The sequence below is a fragment of the Crassostrea angulata genome, chromosome 2 (assembly GCF_025612915.1).
Source record: "Crassostrea angulata isolate pt1a10 chromosome 2, ASM2561291v2, whole genome shotgun sequence".
Lineage (NCBI taxonomy): Eukaryota > Metazoa > Mollusca > Bivalvia > Ostreida > Ostreidae > Magallana > Magallana angulata.
The window spans coordinates 1,772,595-1,797,083 of NC_069112.1; the positions used below are offsets into that span (position 1 = coordinate 1,772,595).

A 24,489-nucleotide genomic window follows, 5' to 3' on the forward strand; every position below is an offset into this window, starting at 1 on the left:
ACCGAGGCAGTGCTTGAAGCATCTAATACATCGTGGACTTAATTACTATTCTTAAACCAGTGAGCAACGCTATTTGAACAAATTAGGCATATTGAACATTTTTCAAGGTACGTTACATTTGGGAACAAGTCGACGCAATTTTATTTTTTACTTTTCCAAAGCTTTTAAGTACGTTATGATAGAGCATACAAGCTTCAAAATAAAAGACACATAACTTGAAGATCGAAACCTTTAGCTATCAGCGCCGTTTGTTGAACTGTAGGATTCATGCAGCATTCATAAATCATGCCCCGAATTGAGGTTCTTTATGATAAGCCTTGGGTAAGATTTTTCAAGTAGCAATTATTTGTTTTAAAATATCATAATTTTATGCCAAGCTCTAAAATAAAAAGAGACGCATAAATAGCGGATCTAAAGCGTCAGCTATCAGCGCCGGTTTTTCAATTTGAACGGTAGTAAAAAAAATTGATCCAAGCAGCCTGTATAAGTCATGCCCCACATTGAGGTTCTTGGTTCAGATTTCTTTCAGAGTAAGACTTCTGTATACAGATATAGGAAATGAAATTCTAATGCGAATTTTTTCTTTATTAAATGATAGTTTATAGCCAAAAATATCATATGTCTGACAGATATCGTGGTAATTAATGACCAAATATCCTCCTAAAAAGAGATAAGAGGCGACCATATTTGAAATCTGTGTGTTTTAAGTAGAATACAGAGAGCTCTAGTCTAGCTGTAGAGAGGGTTCATTTGTCTGTGAACCTCAACATATCAAGTACCGGAAGTCTCCAATCAGCGCCGGCAGACGACAGGTCGCGGACCTAATGAGATCTCGACTTGACCGAGATTTTGACAGATAGCCGTATAAGAGTTGTAAAAACAACAATGTATGTAAGTAAAGTTGAACACAATCAATATCATGAATTTATTCGTTTATCGTAGTACAAATGTATATATTATGTGCTATTAAATATTGAGAGAGAGAGAGAGAGAGAGAGAGAGAGAGAGAGAGAGAGAGAGAGAGAGAGAGAGAGAGTGCGCAGTCGCTGAATAAGAAATTTTTACACTCAACCACCCCATCTGACCCCCCCCCCCCCTCGCCTCAATATAAATGGAAGTAAGTGCCCCCCCCCCCCCACAACAAGAAACAATGTGACCAAAAAAATATAACACGTTTATGAAATTTCATTAAAAAGCACAAAAATAATGTATCTTACAATATAGGTACTAATGTAATAATATCTTTAAATCCTCTAACTGTCGATGAATTCGTCCATTTGATTAACACCTGAACAAGATACAAACCTAGTATGTAAGCAATGTTATATGTTTGGGATGGGTCTAAACTTTGCTTCTGTAGAGGAGAGGATAATTCTTCGTGTTCATTTTTTGTTTTAGCTTGGAAAGAATTATAAAATCAATTTTTAACCCTTATAGGAAAATACTGTGTAGTGTTTAGAGGACACTTTGTTTTGTTTTGTTTTGTTTTGTGGTTTTGTTTTTTATAGATGGCTCCCTGTTTCCAAATACATGTACCAAGTCAAAAAGTGTTTAAGGTGTCATAACAGTCACTGGCGTCGGAAGCAAATTTAAAGTGGTGGGGGGCTAGACTAATCCTCTGAAATATTGAGAAAAAAGTAATTCCCAAAATCATGGAAATCTTAATCCGTAGGGGGGGGGGGGGGGTGGGGGGGGGAGTATACCTATACTTCCCATAAAAAAAAATTACTTACCCAAATTTTTTTTCCCCCAAAATCATCAAGCTAAATTTAGAAACAATAATCTTTCCTGCGAGAAAAAGTGGGGGGCTGAACCCTCTATTATGCTTTGTTTCTAAGCCCCCCCCCCCCAGCCCCCCCCCCCCCCCCCCCCCCCCCCGGTTCCGACGCCTATGTAACAGTATTTCACTGAAGGTTCACGTCAAAACATGGCTGAGGCAAAATAATTCTTGAATTCGGGGAGTTTCCGCAAGCGACAAGAGCTAATTTTTTATGAGATGAAAAACAATGTGTAAGAGGTCTAACTATCCCAGTTTTGTAATAATGCGAGGTCATTTGAATTTTTGATGCGTGTTGTTTCCGGATTGGGTGAAAAGGCCCGGGCTTGATTTTCAAGCACATGTGTAACGTCTCACGCCTTGCTGGATGCACGTGTGTATTTTGCTAGAAAATTGTAAATGAGGCGTTGTTTAAAAAGATGTCAAGAGGATTTTTTCCAGAAGTTCGTTTTGAATCTTTAATCTGTATGTAAAGTTGTGCAATTTTGGTAAGAATATATAGTAAAATTTAATACTGTAGAGACACCTTAATGTCCTTAGTCTCCTATCACGCATAAATTTAAATGTAGATGCGTGTTAATATCACATGTAAAATAAGTTGCCAGTCAGACAGACAAACAGACAGAATTAATGAATGAATGGATGAACGAACAGGAAGAGAATGCATCTTTAAAATGTTATGTATTACTTCCTGAATAACTTTAATGCGGAATTATATATATCGTCCGTGTAAGGCTCCATTATTAGCGTGCGTTCAATTTTTTCCGACTTGACTATTTCCTCTACGGAAAAAGGAAAATTTTATGCAAAATTCATCGAAAGAAAAATGCATCGAGGTAGAATGGTAAAACTTTTGATTATATGGAATCTCTAAATGATAATATATTTTATTATTCAAGTTCTTTATCCGTTCTGTGACTGTAGTGCTATATGTAAATAATTTCACGTGGGACGAACGTCGCCCCTTCCATTCGAGGAAAAATCCCTTATTCGGACGATGATCATTTTGAAGAAACCAAAACTTTGGATACTTAATTATTCATAATGATCTTTTTTTGAACCTTAATTAATTTGAAGATTGTTTTAACATATAGCATCGATTTTAGGAATCATAAGATCCATGATTTCCTAACTAGTTAGGAAAAAGAGGACGGACATACATGTACGGTTTGTTTACATGTATATGATGGTTGTTTTACCGTTTTCTTTTTTTCAGATTTTATTGTAAAGAAATAGTATGAAAAGGCGTTAATAGGCTCATCACATTTTCCCCAAAAAATTTGTGGCAAACAATGAACCCGGACAGTTTAGAAGGTGAGACTTTTTATTTAAATATTGAATTCAGTGAATCAGAAAGAACCTACTTTTTGTGTTTATTATATATGTTACAGTCTTTGTTTAAAATAACTGACAACAAAGATATCTGTATGGTTCGTTTATTCGTATCCGGACACAGTGACTTTAAAATTTGCAATGTATATTTAAGGCCTGAAATATCATAAAACAATAATATAATTTATATCAAAATATAACATTAGTACAATATATATGTATTTCCATCAAGATAATATTTTTACATTATCTTACTATAATTGTACTTAAACATTTAGCGGGAGGTAACTCTTATAATGTACATGAATTACATTTCTCCAAAATAAGTCATAAAATATATTAATCAGATAAAAAATATTCGAAAACACTTTCTCACCATTCTATGGGAACAGGCTCATAATACGTACACCGATTGCGTGGTGAAATTATATTGACATTGACTGATTCTGTAATATGAACAGAATAATTCTAAAAATATTTATTACTGAAGTATAATCTAATTGATCTTATAAATGACCAATTTAATCAAATATCTGATCATCATAAAATTCTTATATACAATTGATTTGAGAATCAATTAATACTATAATAAATAAACCAAATATTGATCTTTACACTGTATTCCATATAAAAAATATCTTTTCATTCCAATTCATTCATACTCATTAGTTTGTGATCATGGACTTAATTAATGTTTTCTGCAATTTATAGGATAATCAATTTATTAATAGTAAGTGTTATAGGATATTAGTATACTTAGTATAACTTACCAGAAAAAGAGCAAGGTCTGGTCCAAAATTAAATTACTTCTCTATATAAATATAGTCTGTTCTGGTCAATGTCCAGACAAAGATTGTCAAACTTGGCGGTAAAACACATAAAGCAAAATATACAAACCAACCAAATTCAACCTGACACAAACAACCAATAAAAACCAAGATCACAAATATCCACTGACCAACTCATGATCAAGCACTGCCCTAAGGGTATATGTACATGTGTATGAATTAAAAGAAAGGGTGGATCTAACTTTTTTATATGTGTAATGTTTAGATGTATCAATTACAATAACTTTATTTATTTATTCATTCAAATCAACAATTTTCATACTCTTACATATACTGTATCAAACCAACATTTTTTGCATGGAAGGAAATTTCACAAGGTTCACAAGAGTCTTAAAGTTGTTCTACTCAGTGTATATTAATACAGAGCTCCCAGCAGCATACCTATTCCCATGGATTTACCTCAAGGTTTCTTCGATGTTGTCTGTAGCGGCTTCCCAGTAAGAGAAATACTTTTTCTTGTACATCCAGTGAGGCCTAACCGATCTACACTACAATGTCTTGAATACTTCTCAATGTAAACCTGTCCATATCATATTGGTGTAAATACGGGTGAAAAGTGCAAGTGAAAGTTCTGCGAGTGCAATCTGAGCACATGGTGAATGCACAGAAAAATGGGAAAGTTGAACTTTCAGGGACTGTACTTGCAGTCTGTGGTGAATGTCCATGACTAATCATTTTGAAAACTGTAGGTTCATTATATTATACAAGTACTTAATTCCACAATTCAATTGTTTTGCATTAAATCATGATAATATAAATTTTTATCATAGTTTCATTAAGATTTGTATGGTATATGTATGCAAAAAAAAACCCCAGATATTTAAAAACCTGCAAGATATTCTTCTTGCCATTTTATGGGATATTAATTCCTACAAATGTAGCGCTATAAAAAGAAATCTACGGACACAGACAAGCTGAATGGGGCCATATTAACTCATTGTATACATTTACATGTATCTTACTACAATATTTCTGTTTGTATTTCTAACTTAAAAAAGGAATTTTGAATTTGTCATCGCAAAAATTCTCTCCCTTATGTCAGGCTCTGAAGAAGGGAAGAAGCGAGATTTACTGGGAAAGAAACGCGACTCCAAGAAAGGGCAGAAGGATCAGGGGTACGTCAAGTTCGACGAAGAGGACTCGGACACATCTCAGCTCACCTTAGATGAAGTCAAGTGAGTTAACTCTATCTCAGTTATATCTCAGCTGATCTTAAAGCTAAACACGACTTGTAAAAGGCATTGTCCGCCATATTTCTCGTCTTTACTGAGCTTGATCATTATCAAAGCATAAAATTCCAGGAAACGACTGAAATTTTATAACTTTAAAATGTCATAGCTTTTGTTCCAATAATGCTATCCTCATGAAATTTAAAGTGTTGTTAAGCATTTGAATAAATGATATCTTTCAAATAGCATAATGTTCGTTTGCCAGCAAAAGAAATGGCTTAATTGGGTTGCTAATATAAGCTGCCGACCGCCAAACAGGTCAAAGTATTTCACTCTTTATTTGTATTTTAGAAATCTCAATCTACCGTGAAAAACATCAAGTCAGTTTACCTACCCAATGTTTTTTTTACGAAGAAATAAAAGAAGATAAAAGAAATACTGTATACAGGGAAATATTCGCCCCCGTTTTATTTTGGCCCCCGTTTTAATTTGGCCCCCATTTTATTTTGGCCCTTCGCCCTCATTGTCAGTGGGCAGATTTAAGACTGGGCGAATTCCGATGTCTTCAATTATTTCTCTATAAACAAAACTGCGTCTGGGTGAATTCAGTAAGGGGCAAAACTGCTTGCAATTGTATAAGAGCAAAAATGACATGAGGTGAAAAGAACCCTGATACAGAACCTAATTAACATTACTTGACAACCAAGTTAATCATTGATTTAATGAGTTTTTGGTGAATGACCTAGTATATTTAATGTACACACTTTATGAACTCATTTTGTTTTATTTCTGTTGTGGTCTTATTTTGAGTTGTTTCACTGTTTTACAGGAGTCCCTCTAAGGTGAAGAAAACCAAGTCGTTTTTCAAAAAGCAGAAACCAAAGGTGAGTGGCCCCGGACCTTTGCCTTGATATTGTCCCTTGAGGAACAAAATGCAGTAGTCTTTCTGCTTGAGTTAATTCTGTATGTGGGTAAATGAACTTTAATTTTTAGGTCTCATTAGAGTAAACATTGGCTATGGTGACAATGATTATCAAAAAAGAATTTCAAATTGTTGACCGTTTTTGATATTTTTTTATTTTTGAAATAATGTACAGAAAGTTATAGTGATACTTTACACAAGTCAATTAAATTTTAGGAAGAAAAGAAGGACAAAGATGGAAAGAAAGATGAAAAGGAAAAAGAAAAGGAAGTGAAGAAAGAAGAGAAAGAAGGAAAGAAACACAAAACAAAAGGAAAAAAGAAATCCAAGCATGAGCCTCCAGCTCCAGCCGAACCAGGTACGCACAGGTAGATAATGACATCACAGGTATGTACAGGCAGATAATGACATCACAGGTAAGCACAGGTAGATAATGACATCACAGGTACGTACAGGTAGATGCTGACATACAGGTACATACAGGAAGATAATGACATCACAGGTATGTACAGGTAGATAATGACATCACATGTATGTACAGGTAGATGATGACATCACAGGTATGTACAGGTAGATGATGACATCACAGGTAAGCACAGGTAGATGATGACATCACAGGTATGTACAGGTAGATAATGACATCACAGGTACATACAGGTAGATGACAGGTACATACAGGTAGATAATGACATCACAGGTATGTACAGGCAGATAATGACATCACAGGTATGTACAGGTAGATAATGACATCACAGGTACGTACAGGTAGATAATGACATCACAGGTACGTACAGGTAGATGATGACATCACAGGTACAAACAGGTAGATGATGACATCACAGGTACGTACAGGTAGATAATGACATCACAGGTACGTACAGGTAGATAATGACATCACAGGTACGTACAGGTAGATAATGACATCACAGGTACGTACAGGTAGATAATGACATCACAGGTACGTACAGGTAGATGATGACATCACAGGTACGTACAGGTAGATAATGACATCACAGGTACGTACAGGTAGATAATGACATCACAGGTACGTACAGGTAGATAATGACATCACAGTTAATTACAGGTAGATGATGACATCACAGGTACCTACAGGTAGATAATGACATCACAGGTACATACAGGTAGATAATGACATCACAGTTAATTACAGGTAGATGATGACATCACAGGTACCTACAGGTAGATAATGACATCACAGGTACATACAGGTAGATAATGACATCACAGGTACATACAGGTAGATAATGACATCACAGTTAATTACAGGTAGATGATGACATCACAGGTACCTACAGGTAGATAATGACATCACAGGTAAGCACAGGTAGATGATGACATCACAGGTACGTACAGGTAGATAATGACATCACAATAGATGGGTAAGAGTGAGCAAGGTACGTACAGGTAGACAATGACATCACAACAGATGGGTAACAGTGAGAAAGGTATGTACAGGTAGATAATGAAAGAGCAACAATATTTTTTCTGACTGTTCCATCTTTCTATCCTTTCAGAAGAAGCCACTAAGCCTATTTTTGGTGTGCCCCTCTCTGTGGCTGTGGAGCGGAGTCCAAGTCATGATGGAATCGATTTGCCGCGACTATTCAGGGAGTGTGTGGACTATATAGAAGAGCACGGTAAGAATTAAGTTGGCTCTATACACCACTTTTTGATGACGCAGTACGCAAAAAAGTAAATCTGGAAACATGCATTTCCGGTACTGGCTGATTTAAACTGAGGTGAATTGTATGGGAACCGCTATTTTGAAAAATTTGTTTAATGGATAGATTTAATTTGATAATTGGAAAATTCATTGCTTACAAGTAATGTGGTATGTGACACCTTCACGTTTTGTGGTATTATTTATCGAAATAAACAATAAAATCAAATATAAATTTTTAAAGAGTTTCTTTAGCAACATTGATATGTTACACCGTAGCGCAGTGGGGTAGTGGGTTCACAACAAACCAGGAGGTCATGAGTTCGATTCCCGTTGAGAACAATAAAAATTTTAACTTTCCAAAAAATTCTTAAATGTATTTTTTGGTTGAATACCGTGAAAGAAAATTCTAAACAGGTTAAAATATTTCAATTATAATATACTTTAATGCACATTAATATCGACACCTAACGGGGATGAGAGGGTTGCTTTGAATTTCTCTCAGGTTGGGATACATAAATCCTATTAGCCTAGTCAATGTTCCCCTTTATTTTTTTGACTTAGTTTTGCATTAAAGCGAATATATTCACTTATACAGGGCAAAGTCTATAATGAAATATGTATGTATTTATCATTCCAACATTATGTTTAGGAAATTTTCTTCAACTCAGAAATGAAAAGTCCCCAAGGTGTTTTGGCCTTGGGACTTAGGAACGATAACCCTTACATGAGAAACTTTCATACCAAATAAAATTTAAGATATTTTTTGTGTTTATTTGCAATAGTTTTCATTCAATTTTGTATGTCAAATTTATTAAAATACATTTTATATAAACATTTAAATATAAAAAATTATGTTTTGGGGAAACACTAAAAAAAATTGCAATAATAACATTTTTGAATGTTTAGAAGTGTTATATTTTTTTCTATGTGTCCGAAGGAAATAACGATCATATGACAAAATAATTTCTCTCAATTTGTTGATAGCTGTCTTTTTAAAAAATATTTTACAAAAACACGAAAAAACATTAAAATATTCTTTAAAAATACCTATAGTATCCCTATCGTCGTTTTAATATTTGATAAGTATATGTTTTGTGGTCTTCTATTGAAAATTGGAATAGACTGTGGGTGTATAGAGCCACCTTAATTTAAATGTCAGGGAGTGTGTGGACTATATAGTAGAGCATGGTAAGAATCAAATTAAATATCAGGGAGTGTGTGGACTATATAGAAGAGCATGGTAAGAATCAAATCAAATATCAGGGAGTGTGTGGACTATATAGAAGAGCATGGTAAGCATCAAATCAAATGTCAGGGAGTGTGTGGACTATATAGAAGAGCATGGTAAGAATCAAATCAAATATCAGGGAGTGTGTGGACTATATAGAAGAGCATGGTAAGCATCAAATCAAATGTCAGGGAGTGTGTGGACTATATAGAAGAGCATGGTAAGAATCAAATCAAATGTCAGGGAGTGTGTGCAGTATATAGAAGAGCATGGTAAGCATCAAATCAAATGTCAGGGAGTGTGTGGACTATATAGAAGAGCATGGTAAGAATCAAATCAAATGTCAGGGAGTGTGTGCAGTATATAGAAGAGCATGGTAAGCATCAAATCAAATGTCAGGGAGTGTGAGGACTATATAGAAGAGCACGGTAAGAATCAAATCAAATATTGGGGAGTGTGAAGACTGTCTTGAACAGCACCTTGTCCTTGGGCAACAGTTTGCGAGCCAGTCCGACAGATCAACTGTTACCAGTCAACAATTGTATACTGTTGTGTGATGTGCAGGTCTTTCTATATGATCCTTTATGATTGACAGGTCTTCTTTATGATTGACAGGTCTATCGTGTGAGGGGATCTACCGGATCTCGGGGGTCAAGTCTAAGATTCAAATGCTGAAGGACTGCTACAACAGGGGGGCACCTGTCTACCTGGAGGAGCACGAACCCAACATCATCGCGAGTCTACTCAAACAGTTCCTGAGGGAGCTCCCCGAGCCAGTGCTGACCAAGGCACTGATGGGCAAGTTTGAGGAGGCATCAGGTAAACCAATAAATGATGTTAATCTTTTGAGGTTATTTATCAATAAATTGTGTCCTAATTATGCATTCTACACATGTAGTTACTAATTTCTTGCCTTAAAAAAACCACCGAATTGGAGACTTTCCCTTTAAATGCAATACTGTACAGATCATTTTAAATTAACCTTGTTTATTGTTCTTTATAATGCAACAGTCACACCTAAGATCAAGAGATGACATTAAATATGACGTTTTGATCAGCTATTAACTTTACACAGAAATTAATGTTTTGGCTTCTCAGTAGGTTTCAATCAACAAATATATTAACATAATTGATATGACTATTGATTGATGAGGCTACATTGTCTGTTGATAGTGGTGCGTGGTGAGATAGCGAGATGTGATACGTTCAGGCGACTGATCAATGAACTCCCGACCTGTAACCGACTACTTCTGTCCTGGATGATTGTGCACATGACACATGTAATACAAAGGGTAGGTGTTACATGTAATATGTTATAAAAGGTAGGTGTTACATGTAATATGTTACAAAGGGTAGGGTTACATGTAATGTGTTACAAAGGGTAGGTGTTACATGTAATGTGTTACAAAGGGTAGGTGTTACATGTAATGTGTTACAAAAGGGTAGGTGTTACATGTAATATGTTACAAAGGGTAGGTGTTACATGTAATGTGATATTAAGGGTAGGTGTTACATGTAATGTGTTACAAAGGGTAGGTGTTACATGTAATGTGTTACAAAGGGTAGGTGTTACATGTAATGTGTTACATGTAATGTGTTACAATGGGTATGTGTTACATGTAATGTGTTACAAAGGGTAGGTGTTACATGTAATGTGTTACAATGAGTAGGTGTTACATGTAATGTGATACTAAGGGTAGGTGTTACATGTAATGTGATATTAAGGGTAGGTGTGACATGCAATGTGATAGAAAAGGTAGGTGTTACATGTCATATGATACAAAGGGTAGGTGTTACATGTCATATAATCCAAAGTGTAGGTGTTACATATAATGTGTTACAAAAAGTAGATGTTACATGTCATATGATACAAAGGGTATGTGTTACATGTAATATAATGCAAAGGGTAGGTGTTACATTTAACGAGAGAGAGAGAACAAGATGAGTCTACAAAACGTGTCCATTGTACTGTGTTATAATTGTGTTGTATATTGTATGTGTTCAGGAGAAAGAGAACAAGATGAGTTTACAGATCGTGTCCATTGTACTGTGTTATAATTGTGTTGTATATTGTATGTGTTCAGGAGAAAGAGAACAAGATGAGTTTACAGATCGTGTCCATTGTACTGTGTTATAATTGTGTTGTATATTGTATGTGTTCAGGAGAAAGAGAACAAGATGAGTCTACAGAACGTGTCCATTGTACTGTGTTATAATTGTGTTGTATATTGTATGTGTTCAGGAGAAAGAGAACAAGATGAGTCTACAGAACGTGTCCATTGTTCTGAGTCCCACCATGCAGATCTCGCACCGAGTCCTCAATGTTCTGTTCCAGTCCTCCAGTAAACTCTTCTCAGACGTCGAGATCAAAAAGTGAGTACAGGTTTTTGAAACTTGAGAGAAAAAATGTCAAAAATGAGTTATAAACATCAAAATAGAAATTAATTCCTTCATCATGTTGTTAACATGTTGGTATATTGTAAAAATTCATTTTTGTTGTAAACATACATGTATCACTATTACAATGGTTTGTGTTTATTGTATACTGTGAATACATCAGGAAATGTCATGTGGAGTAAGAGCACAGCTGTTTCTTTATGTGAAAATGATCTTAATTAAGTCAGAATATACATGGTCTTCATTCGGTTGAGTTAATCAAAGTTTTCCTTATTTTAAGGGGATAAGTTAAATGACATGTGTATACATAAATGTCTAGATAGATCATTGAATTCAATAGAGAGAGGGCTTGTAAATGTCATAATCTGCTGTCAAATTGATTTAACCTTGTATTATTTCATATCAGATATGCTAGTAAGCCCCCAATCTGTTTTATTGATTTTACCCTGTATTTGTTCATATCAGATATAATTCCCCAATCTGTTAAAATGATTTAACCCCATATTATTTCTTTTCAGATATAAGCCCTCTATCTGTCAATTTGATTTAACCCCATATAATTTCATATCAGATATAAACCCCCGATCAAGCCCACGACATCTCGCTGGTCCCTGGAACTCCCAGAATCCCTTGCTCTGATGGAGGAGGAGCTACACAAACAGGAATCTCTACTGAACGCGCTGCACGCTGAGATCAATGCTGGATCTACAGACCAGGAGAAGGAAGAACTACTGTGGGAGGTCCAACGTATCGTCACCCAACTCAAACGGAAGGTAGGTCCAACGTATCGTCATGCAACTCAAATGGAAGGTAGGTCCAATGTATCGTCATCCAGCTCAAATGGAAGGTAGGTCCAACGTATCGTCACCCAACTCAAACGGAAGGTAGGTCCAACGTATCGTCACCCAACTCAAATGGAAGGCAGGTCCAACGTAATGTCACGCAACTCAAACGGAAGGTAGGTCCAACTTATCGTCACGCAACTCAAACGGAAGGTAGGTCCAACGTATCGTCATCCAACTCAAATGGAAGGTAGGTCTAATGTATTGTCATCCAACTCAAATGGAAGGTAGGTCAAACGTATCGTCATCCAACTCAAAAGAAGGTAGGTCCAACATATCATAAACCAAACTCAAATGGAAGGTAGGTTCAACGTGTCGTCACACAACTTATATGGATGGTGGCTCCAACATATCTTCACCCAACTCAAAAGGAAGGTAGGTCCAACGTGTAGTCACTCAACTCAAATGGAAGGTAAGTCAAAGTGAAGTCATCCAACTCAAACGGAAGTTGGATCCAACCTATTATCATCACCCAACTCAAATGGAAGGTATGTACAATGTGTAATTACACAACTCAAAGAGAAAGTATTCCAAAGTTTGTCACCCAACTCAAACAGAAGTTTACTGATACACAACTCAAACGGAGGGTAGGTCTAGATTAAAACTTGTCTGTTTCAATGGAAGCTTTCCTTTGGAAGGTAAAGCTAATACAATTATAACTAAATCAAAACCTCAGAAAGTAATTCCAGGTTGTCTAGGTGATTACATCTACATATAGCAGCTCTATTTTATATATATTTCTAACGTTGCTGTCAAATGTTTATTTGTTCAAAGTGTTTTTTTTTCAAGTTCTGCAGAGGGATTTGGGAAATAGATCAGAATTTAAAGTGAAATTATAATAGAGAAAAACATTTTCCAATGAACTTGACTGTATTTTCAAATTCAATCTTTCAAGACCCTGTCTTTCATTACTCTCAGTACTTTGATTATTTAGATAAAACAGAAACAGAAAGAAACAACAGAGAAAAAACAAACAAGAGAATCAAGGCCCCCAACTCTAGCAGAGGAGGAGGAGCTAAAGCTAGATCTACAGGTGCCAGTCAAACAACATGCCCCGCCCCCTCCCCAACAGGCGCCAATCACACAGCAAGAGGCTCCGCCCACAACAGAAACAGCCAATCAAGATGTGGCTGATACACAGGTCATTCCACAAGGCCCAGAGGTCAAGATGAAGGAATCAGTGGAGACTGTGGGGACAGCAAGTGATGGGGGAGCAGGGATGGAGTCACAGATTGCAACAGCCAATCAGGAGGAAGAATCTACAGCTCAGACTGACCAGCGTAAGGATGGAGAGGAGAAGATGGAAACCATCACGCAGAGAGTAGAGGACTCTGTGGACTCGGGAGACGTAACAGCAGAAGTGACTGAGGACCCACAGAAACTGGACTCTGCTTTAGGGGTTCAAATTGAGGAGAAAATTCCTGAGACCAAAACAACTCCAATACTGGAGGTGGATGTGATACCCACAGACCAGGTAGTACTATTCTGTAGTTTATCCACAGTTGTTAGAGACAGATAAATTTCATATATGGGTCGTTATATTGAGCTCTCTTGATATAAAGCTGTTGTAGACAACATATTACAATAAATCACCTTTAACAGGATTTTACTAATAGAGGAAATACTGGGTGCATGGCATTGAAAACATTTGATTTTAAGATTATTAAATGAATAAAGGTTTAATGATCAGTCTTTCTGTTTAAAGTTTTTTTAACTGAGAGGCATTTCTTCCCAATTATGCTCAATATTCAAATAAAGTGAATAACATTTAAACTTTTGCATCATTTACCAAATCAAAAGTCATATATAGGTTAGATTAGATACAACAGCGTGTGTACTGCTCATTCACAAGTACTTGCCAAGCACATCTTTTGTTAATCTTTAAACATTCTAATGGATGAGTTGAACCCTACAGGATGATGGGGAAAAGGAGGAAACAGTTAGAGAAAATGAAGATAAAAAAGAGGGACAGGTTAACAAAGACTCGGGACCTGAGCCAAGTGGAGTACAGGACAAAACAGCTGCAGGGGTCAAGGAGGAGGGAGACTCCTCGGATGACCAGTTTGAGAACACGGCAGAGGAAATTCTGGAGGCAGAGAGGGGCGTGGCCCACACTTGGACAGATGACAGTGAAGCATGTGTGACAGATCAGGAGGAAACTAGGTCAGAGGTCAAAAAAGTTCATCAGGTAAAGGAGGTTAGGGAAAAGATAGAGGAGTCCGGAATGGAGGAAGTGGAGGCGGGTGAAGACGAGGCGGACGGAGAACCAAGACACGGGGACCAGTCACAGAATGAGGAGTTTGAGAATGGTGAGTTCAGAGGGGTACCGAAAGGAGTATACAGTAAAACACGGTTATAGCGAACACGCTTATAATGATTTGACGCTTACAGGGAAATGATTTTCATTCCCCCTGACTATATTACTTGTTGTAAACTTGACGGATAAAACAAATTACGCTTATAACGAAGCAAAATCGCCCGTCACTGGCGCTTCGTTATAACCGTGTTTTACTGTAGATTGAAATGAATATATGTAGAGGGGTACAGAAAAAAATTTAATGTCTAAATTGAATAAGTATTGAGGGGTAATGAAAGAGTTCAATGTACAGGTATATGAAGAGATACTAAAAATATTCCTGTTTATAAATGAAGAGTGATATAATGTTTAGAATAAGAGCTGCACAGAATCAGTCAGAATTTAAAATATATGTAAGAATAGAATAATCCAACGAGTCAGTGTTTGTAAAGGATACATAAATTAAGAGGGGCTGTAAAATTCTCGGTGTTTGAAGAAGATGGGTAGTAAGGGTCGTTAGTGATGTTAGACTAAACAGAGACTAACACCAGATGAAGTCAGTGTTTGAAATGTGTATAAATAACTTATTAATAGGAAGATACATGTATAAGTAACTTATTAATAGGAAGATACATGTATAAGTAACTTATTAATAGGAAGATACATGTATAAGTAACTTATTAATAGGAAGATACATGTATTAAGTAACTTATTAATAGGAAGATACATGTATAAGTAACTTATTAATAGGAAGATACATGTATAAGTAACTTATTAATAGGAAGATACATGTATAAGTAACTTATTAATAGGAAGATACATGTATAAGTAACTTATTAATAGGAAGATACATGTATAAGTAACTTATTAATAGGAAGATACATGTATAAGTAACTTATTAATAGGAAGATACATGTATAAGTAACTTATTAATAGGAAGATACATGTATTAAGTAACTTATTAATAGGAAGATACATGTATAAGTAACTTATTGATAGGAAGATACATGTATAAGTAACTTATTAATAGGAAGATACATGTATATTAAGTAACTTATTAATAGGAAGATAAATGTATAAGTAACTTATTAATAGGAAGATACATGTATAAGTAACTTATTAATAGGAAGATACATGTATAAGTAACTTATTAATAGGAAGATACATGTATAAGTAACTTATTAATAGGAAGATACATGTATAAGTAACTTATTAATAGGAAGATACATGTATAAGTAACTTATTAATAGGAAGATACATGTATAAGTAACTTATTGATAGGAAGATACATGTATAAGTAACTTATTAATAGGAAGATACATGTATTAAGTAACCTAAAGTAGATTCATGTGTGAATACAAACAAAACTCAAATACAGACCAATAGTTTGTAACTGGGGAAGATTGACTGATGTCATGTTAACACAATGTTTTTATGAATATTCATTCCAGATGGAGAGTTTGCCTATGATGATGAAATGATGACTCTGTTGGATGAAGAACAAGCACTTATTCTGGAGGAGGAGGAGCTTTTGGCTATAGGTATTGAATATTCAACAAGAGGGTTTAAGTAGAGGAGCTTCTGGTTATAGATAATGAATATTCAACAAGAGGGTTAAGTAGGGGAGCTTCTGGCTATATATAATGAATATGCAACAGAGGATTATTAGTATGCAAAAAAGGGATCCCTTTAATATTCATTTGAAAATGAAATAATTATTAATTTCAGTCGCACCTGCTGTTATGGCCACCTTTAAACAGCGGCCACTCGCCATTAGTGGCCAGTTTCAATCTCGCATGTTTAGTTTTTCACTATATAATTCATTTAAGCAGCCACCTCTCTAATGCGGCCAGCGGGCAGTGTTTTTAGGCCCCGTGCTTTCAACATGTCTGTTTTGTAACATGACTTCTGACTCTGACATGTGACCCCGTATCGAAAGAAGCTAAACTTAGACGATAATGAGTTTATGACAAATAATTGAGTGTGTAATTTGAATTCTGCTAAGATTTAATGAGATAATTGTTTATATCACCTGTTTTGTGTTGTTTATATATCTATTTATACACTCAATTCATTACAAAGTTATTACATGGCCAGTCCTGCGCTAAACAGCTTAACATGTACCGCAATTTGCCTAATATATACGCAGTTTTTTTCTAGAAAATGTCTTTGTGCGAAAGAAATGTGTATTATACACCCCAATGGAATTACACCGTAGGACTTTAAGTTTCTTGCATGGAAAGTGAACGCTTGTACAGAATGGTAGTACGGTGACTCTACCGCTATTGTGTTTTGCACGGCTCAGTGCAAAAATCTCTAATGACAAGAGGGTAGAAGAAAAGGGGAGTAACTCACTCCAGAAAATTAATTCGTACATAGAATACTCCTGAAAACACCACAAAAGACATTATAGAGACATTGATAGATAAAGATTTATACAATGTTATTTTATTACAGAGAGAGAACTGAGAACAAAGATAGACACAGAGAAACATGAGATAGAGAGATTAAACCAGGAACTGGATGAGCTCAAATATCTAAGACAGGACTCAGATGTTGAGGAATACAGCTCCGAGTCAGACAGCAGCTATGAGAGTGAGGACGAGGAGGACCTACAGGAGATCCTCAAACAGCTGATAGCTAAGAACGAGGACCAGGAGGTAATGTAAATTACTATATAACAGATAATATAAACGTATGGGGATACAGGTAAATCTTGAACAGCTGATAGCGAGGAATGAAGATCAGGAGGTAATATAAACAGATGATAGCGAGGAATGAGGACCAGGAGGTAATATAAACTACTATATAACAGATAATATTTACAGGGGGAGATACAGGTATATCTAACAGCTGATAGGAGGTAATGTAAACAGATGATAGTGAGGAATGAAGACCAGGAGGTAATATAAACATATGATAGTAAGGAATGAGGACCAGGAGGAAATATAAACAGATGATAGCTAGGAATGAGGACCAGGTGGAAATATAAACATATGATAGCTAGGAATGAAGACCAGGAGGTAATATAAACAGATGATATTGAGGAATGAAGACCAGGTGGAAATATAAACATATGATAGCTAGGAATGAAGACGAGGAGGTAATATTAACAGATGATAGCTAGGAATGAGGATCAGGAGGTAATATAAACAACTGATAGTTAGGAATGAGGACCAGGAGGTAATATAAACATATGATAGCTGGGAATGAAGACCAGGAGGTAATATAAACAGATGATTGCTAGGAATGAAGACCAGGTGGAAATATAAACAGATGATTGCTAGGAATAAGGATCAGGAGGTTCTATAAACAGATGATAGCTAGGAATGAGGACCAGGAGGTAATATAAACAGATGATAGCTAGAAATGAGGATCAGGAGGTAATATAAACAGATGATAGTGAGGAATGAAGATCAGGAGGTAATATAAACAGATGATAGTGAGGAATGAAGATCAGGAGGTAATATAAACAGATGATATTGAGGAATGAGGACCAGGAGGTAATATAAACAGATGATATTGAGGAATGAGGACCAGGAGGTAATATAAACAGATGATAGTGAGGAATGAAGATCAGGAGGTAATATAAACAGATGATAGCTAGGAATGAGGACCAGGAGGTAATATAAACAGATGATAGCTAGAAATGAAGATCAGGAGGTAATATAAACAGATGATAGCTAGGAATGAGGACCAGGAGGTAATATAAACAGATGATAGCTAGAAATGAAGACCAGGAGGTAATATAAACAGATGATAGCTAGAAATGAGGATCAGGAGGTAATGTAAACAGATGATAGTGAGGAATGAAGATCAGGAGGTAATATCAACAGATGATAGCTAGGAATGAGGACCAGGTGGTAATATAAACATATGATAGCTAGGAATGAAGACGAGGAGTTAATATTAACAGATGATAGCTAGGAATGAGGATCAGGAGGTAATATAAACAACTGATAGTTAGGAATGAGGACCAGGAGGTAATATAAACATATGATAGCTGGGAATGAAGATCAGGAGGTAATATAAACAGATGATAGTAAGGAATGAGGACCAGGAGGTAATATAAACATATGATAGCTGGGAATGAAGATCAGGAGGTAATATCAACAGATGATAGCTAGGAATGAGGACCAGGTGGAAATATAAACATATGATAGCTAGGAATGAAGACGAGGAGGTAATATTAACAGATGATAGCTAGGAATGAGGATCAGGAGGTAATATAAACAACTGATAGTTAGGAATGAGGACCAGGAGGTAATATAAACATATGATAGCTGGGAATGAAGACCAGGAGGTAATATAAACAGATGATTGCTAGGAATGAAGACCAGGTGGAAATATAAACAGATGATTGCTAGGAATAAGGATCAGGAGGTTCTATAAACAGATGATAGCTAGGAATGAAGACCAGGAGGTAATATAAACAGATTATAGCTAGAAATGAAGACCAGGAGGTAATATAAACAGATGATAGCTAGGAATGAGGATTAGGAGGTAATATAAACAAATGATAGCTAGGAATGAGGACCAGGAGGTAATGTAAACTACTATATAACAGATTATATAAACAGGGGTGAGATACAGGTAAATCTTGAACAGCTGATAGCGAGGAATGAAGACCAGGAGGTAATGTAAACTACTATATAACAGATGATATTAACAGGGGGGGATACAGGTAAATCTTGAACAAATGATAGCTAGGAATGAGGACCAGGAGGTAATGTAAACTACTATATAACAGATGATATTAACAGGGGGGATACAGGTAAATCTTGAATTGCTGATAGCGAGGAATGAGAATCAGAATGTCACAATTATTGAACAATGTTGTAGGTAGTGTAAACAGCTGATACCATTATATAATAGATAATAAATAAAACAGCTAATAATAAGAAATAAGGGACAAGAGGTGATGTTACAATTAGCCAACAATCAGGACAAAAGAGAGGACCCTGGTATGCAACTAATAGTTTCTTTTTAAATATACTGTAAATTCCTAATTAAACATGAGGAATTAATATTTGCATACAATTGCGAGAAGCCGTCTTGTGAATTCTTTAAATCTCGCTTTTAGTTTTCTGACACATGTAAAGTACATGAAACTATGATAAAATTTGGGCATTTGCAATTTTATGTTCTTGCGATTTGATGGAAAATGGTTGAATTTCAGAAATAAGTACTAGCATAAAATAAGGAATCTACGATACAGTAGAGGAATGAAATAATGAATGTAGCTGCTGATTAGCACTCAAAAAATTAGATATTCATCATCATCATCATTATATTCTTTAACTTAAGCAATATCCTAAGAGTTATTTTGAAGTGCAATATTTGGAGAAAAAAAGTACATTCTTTGGAAATGTATAAGTTTAATGCCTTAATTCTTTTTACAGAGAAAGAATGCGGAGTTGTGTAGTAAAATCCATGAAGAGAGGATGATTTGTCTGGATGTCAAGGTTCAGATCCGGATGATACAACAGAAACAGTTGGAGAGCTCTCTTAGTATACAGGCAATCCTTGGATAACATCACAATAACACAACAATTACATAAAGACAACAAAACAACAGCCAAAGAATTCTTTCAGCATTCAGGCAATTCTTTGACAACAACACCACACATCAACAGTTATACAACAACAGCATCTGGAGAGAGCTCTCTCTCAGCGTTAAGATTATTTATTATTCGAATGAAAACAGACAATTCATATCTTTATTGATAGAATATATAGTAAACTGTATTTACATCAATGATAGTATTCATGTAACAGTGTATTACTGTCACATGTAATTATTGTTAATACTTTAGTTATTGGCCCTGACATGTATCCATTTATATTTAGGCTGCTTAGGGTGTAATGGATTCTGCATCCTGCCCTAAGTTTTGACTTAGGTAGATTTTCTGATACTGTGGTTTCATTAATATTCAAGGGTATCAATTTTCGTGGATAAAGTGAAAATCACAGTTTCAAGGATATGTAAATTCGTGGCCAATGACCCCATCAATAGAAAATATTAATAGAAATTGCATTTCAATGAACATTTAATTTCATGGATCAACTTAAAAACGAAATCCACGAAAATTGGTATTCAACGAATATTGATGAAACCATAGTATTAGTTATTCTTTGTACACTCAGAGAATGTGTTGCAACAGATGTAAATAACATTAGTAAAGGATCTAACTTATAGATGATTGTTGATAATTTTTAAGTTCGTCAGGACTTGAATTATTAAATGAATATTCCTTGGAAATGTTGGAAATCTGCAATTTGAAAGTAATAACTGTTAGCAAATGTGTGAGCATAGGTGTATGTTTTGAAGATGAAATAGGCAAAAAATGTGAACAGTGAAAAACACCTTTGACTGTTTTCAACAGCACTAGTTATTCCAGGTATCAGATGTTAGTACATTGTACTTGTAAGAAGTTGTGTCAAATCTGGCATTTCAGATGTGTTACTTTTATATAAAACCGATTAAACGCTGACGCAAGGAATGGCAGATCCTGTGAGGTTGTTTGGAGTACAGCTGACCTTTAATACCTTATCTCTCTGCCAATGATATTCTGTATATTGTATCTCCGAGTTTGAATACGATTCCTAATGATCACAAGAAGCTGTAGATAATTGAATTAAGTTCAGATAGATAATTGAATTAAGTTCAGATTAGACACAATAAGTCCTAAGATGCCTAGATATTTCATGTCTTATGATCACTAGTACATGCCCTTAATGTGATTGAGTTGAGAGTAGATATAGTATTGACTGTTTATGATGTGTATTATATGTATCTTGTTATTACCTGCATGTTGTATTGACTGTTTATGATTTGTATTATGTGTATCTTGTTATTACCTGCATGTTGTGCAATAAACTTGTGTATATCATTGTTACTCCAATTCTCAGGTTTGTTTGTTATCATGGGGTAGATAGATTGATATAGCTGTTTAGGCTAAGACATTACCATGCTAAAGATGATTGACCCTTAATTAGATATCTAGATTGTTGATTTTGAGTTGAGATCAGGATTGACCCTTAATCGGTTGACTAGTTTGTTGATTTTGAGTTGAGATCAGGATTGTTCCTTAATCAGTTTACTAGATTGTTGATTTTGAGTTGAGATCAGGATTGACCCTTAATCAGTTTACTAGGTTGTTGATTTTGAGTTGAGATCAGGATTGACCCTTAATCAGTTGACTAGTTTGTTGATTTTGAGTTGAGATCAGGATTGTCCCTTAATCAGTTTACTAGATTGTTGATTTTGAGTTGAGATCAGGATTGACCCTTAATCAGTTGACTAGTTTGTTGATTTTGAGTTGAGATCAGGATTGACCCTTAATCAGTTGACTAGTTTGTTGATTTTGAGTTGAGATCAGGATTGGCCCTTAATCAGTTGACTTGTTTGTTGATTTTGAGTTGAGATCAGGATTGACCCTTAATCAGTTTACTAGATTGTTGATTATTAGTTGAGATCAGGATTGGCCCTTAATCAGTTGATTTGTTTGTTGATTTTGAGTTGAGATCAGGATTGACCCTTAATCAGTTTACTAGATTGTTGATTTTGAGTTGAGATCAGGATTGTCCCTTAATCAGTTGACTAGTTTGTTGATTTTGAGTTGAGATCAGGATTGTCCCTTAATCAGTTGACTAGTTTGTTGATTTTGAGTTGAGATCAGGATTGTCCCTTAATCAGTTGACTACTTTGTTGATTTTGAGTTGAGATCAGGATTGTCCCTTAATCAGTTGACTAGTTTGTTGATTTTGAGTTGATATCAGGATTGACCCTTAATCAGTTTACTAGATTGTTGATTTTGAGTTGAGATCAGAATTGTTCCTTATCAGTTTACTAGATTGTTGATTATTAGTTGAGATCAGGATTGTCCCTTAATCAGTTTACTAGGTTGTTGATTTTGAGTTGATATCAGGATTGACCCTTAATCAGTTTACTAGATTGTTGATTTTGAGTTGAGATCAGAATTGTTCCTTATCAGTTTACTAGATTGTTGATTTTGAGTTGAGATCAGGATTGACCCTTAATCAGTTTACTAGATTGTTGATTTTGAGTTGAGATCAGGATTGTCCCTTAATCAGTTGACTAGTTTGTTGATTTTGAGTTGAGATCAGGATTGTCCCTTAATCAGTTGACTAGTTTGTTGATTTTGAGTTGAGATCAGGATTGTTCCTTATCAGTTGACTAGTTTGTTGATTATGAGTTGAGATCAGGATTGTCCCTTAATCAGTTGACTAGTTTGTTGATTTTGAGTTGATATCAGGATTGATTTTGAGTTGAGATCAGAATTGTTTCTTATCAGTTTACTAGATTGTTGATTTTGAGTTGAGATCAGGATTGACCCTTAATCAGTTTACTAGATTGTTGATTTTGAGTTGAGATCAGGATTGTCCCTTAATCAGTTGACTAGTTTGTTGATTTTGAGTTGAGATCAGGATTGACCCTTAATCAGTTTACTAGATTGTTGATTTTGAGTTGAGATCAGGATTGTCCCTTAATCAGTTGACTAGTTTGTTGATTTTGAGTTGAGATCAGGATTGACCCTTAATCAGTTTACTAGATTGTTGATTTTGAGTTGAGATCAGGATTGTTCCTTATCAGTTTACTAGATTGTTGATTTTGAGTTGAGATCAGGATTGACCCTTAATCAGTTGACTAGTTTGTTGATTATGAGTTGAGATCAGGATTGTCCCTTAATCAGTTGACTAGTTTGTTGATTTTGAGTTGATATCAGGATTGACCCTTTATCAGTTTACTAGATTGTTGATTTTGAGTTGAGATCAGAATTGTTCCTTATCAGTTGACTAGTTTGTTGATTTTGAGTTGAGATCAGGATTGACCCTTAATCAGTTTACTAGATTGTTGATTTTGAGTTGGGATTAGCCCGATTCATCCAAAATATAATCTCTATTCTGGGGCCTAACACCATTAAAAATGATCTTAGATTAATTGATATGCAATTGCTGAAAAAATAAACAAAGTATTTCGTGTTGAAATATCTTAATGTATTTGAACTAAGATAATGAATTTTAATTTTGAGAGTAATTGATGTTGATATCAATTACATTTTGATATATGAAGTAATCTTTTTGGGACTCATATATGTTTTGTCTTCGTAGGAGATGATTTGCCTTACAGTTATTGGTATAATTATGAATAAAAACTAATTAAAGATATAACTTGAGGTATCGGACATTTATTTGATAATCCCTGTTTATAGTAACGCTGCCTTCCTGTGATAAACTTCTTTCTGAAAGAAAAAAATAAGCACATAATTAAAACTTGGACTCCAAGTAAAGTATTGATGTAAACACTGACACAGTTTGTTCTAAACATTGATACAGTATAGATGTAAGCATTGATACAGTATATATGTAAGCATTGATACAGTATAGATATAAACATTGATACAGTATAGATGTAAGCATTGATACAGTATAGATGTAAACATTGATACAGAATAGATGTAAATATTGATACAGTATAGATGTAAATATTGATACAGTATACATGTAGATGTAAACATTGGTACAGTATGGATGTAAACATTAATACAGTATATCTGTAAACATTGATACAGTATACAGCAAAACACGGTTATAGCGAACATGCTTATAATGAATTGACGCTTTCAGCGAAGTGAATTTTATTCCCCAAGTCTCTGTTTCATGTTGTCGGATATAACAAATTACGCTTATAATGAAGTAATATTGCCCATCCCTGGGACTTCGTTGTAAGCGTGTTTTACTGTAGAAGTAAACATTGATTCAGTATACAGTGGGTCCTCAGATATCCAGACGCCAGATAACCGGATGCTTTAGTTTACGGACGATTTTATTTGGGAACAGATTTTTTATACGTTATTTTGTCTCACTTATCCAGAATTTCGCGTTCCGGATCCGGACGGTCTGTTTTTACCACAAAACACTAATTTACTACTAATCTTGCTTCATTTAACCGGACGGTAAACTTTGATGA

General features: G+C 35.2%; 1 protein-coding gene across 5 annotated transcripts; it reads left to right on the plus strand.

Moving 5' to 3' along the window:
• Window positions 1-60: 60 nt before the first annotated feature.
• Window positions 61-21,394, plus strand: LOC128171358 (ralA-binding protein 1-like). Of its 5 annotated transcripts, none has more exons than XM_052837135.1 (15): window positions 61-107; window positions 2,994-3,091; window positions 5,000-5,132; window positions 5,956-6,010; window positions 6,265-6,406; window positions 7,584-7,706; window positions 9,576-9,779; window positions 10,134-10,252; window positions 11,203-11,333; window positions 11,929-12,130; window positions 13,134-13,673; window positions 14,115-14,508; window positions 15,947-16,036; window positions 16,953-17,155; window positions 19,898-21,394. In XM_052837135.1, the coding sequence occupies exons 2-15, from the start codon at window positions 3,070-3,072 to the stop codon at window positions 20,027-20,029; spliced, it is 2,490 nt and encodes an 829-aa protein (XP_052693095.1). In that variant the 5' UTR covers window positions 61-107; window positions 2,994-3,069; the 3' UTR covers window positions 20,030-21,394. The 5 variants fall into 5 exon arrangements, with proteins under 5 accessions (XP_052693095.1, XP_052693096.1, XP_052693093.1 ...); XM_052837136.1 differs by lacking the exon at window positions 61-107 and adding an exon at window positions 755-891; XM_052837133.1 differs by lacking the exon at window positions 61-107 and adding an exon at window positions 2,479-2,621.
• The last annotated feature ends 3,095 nt before the right edge of the window (window positions 21,395-24,489 follow it).

Excerpts from the sequence above, each read along its gene's own strand:
- LOC128171358 (XM_052837135.1), top strand. The coding sequence starts at position 3,070 with ATGAACCCGGACAGTTTAGAAG. Across the intron at positions 12,131-13,133 it reads TCACCCAACTCAAACGGAAG|ATAAAACAGAAACAGAAAGA; the intron begins GTAGGTCCAACG and ends TTGATTATTTAG. Across the intron at positions 14,509-15,946 it reads GAATGAGGAGTTTGAGAATG|ATGGAGAGTTTGCCTATGAT; the intron begins GTGAGTTCAGAG and ends TATTCATTCCAG.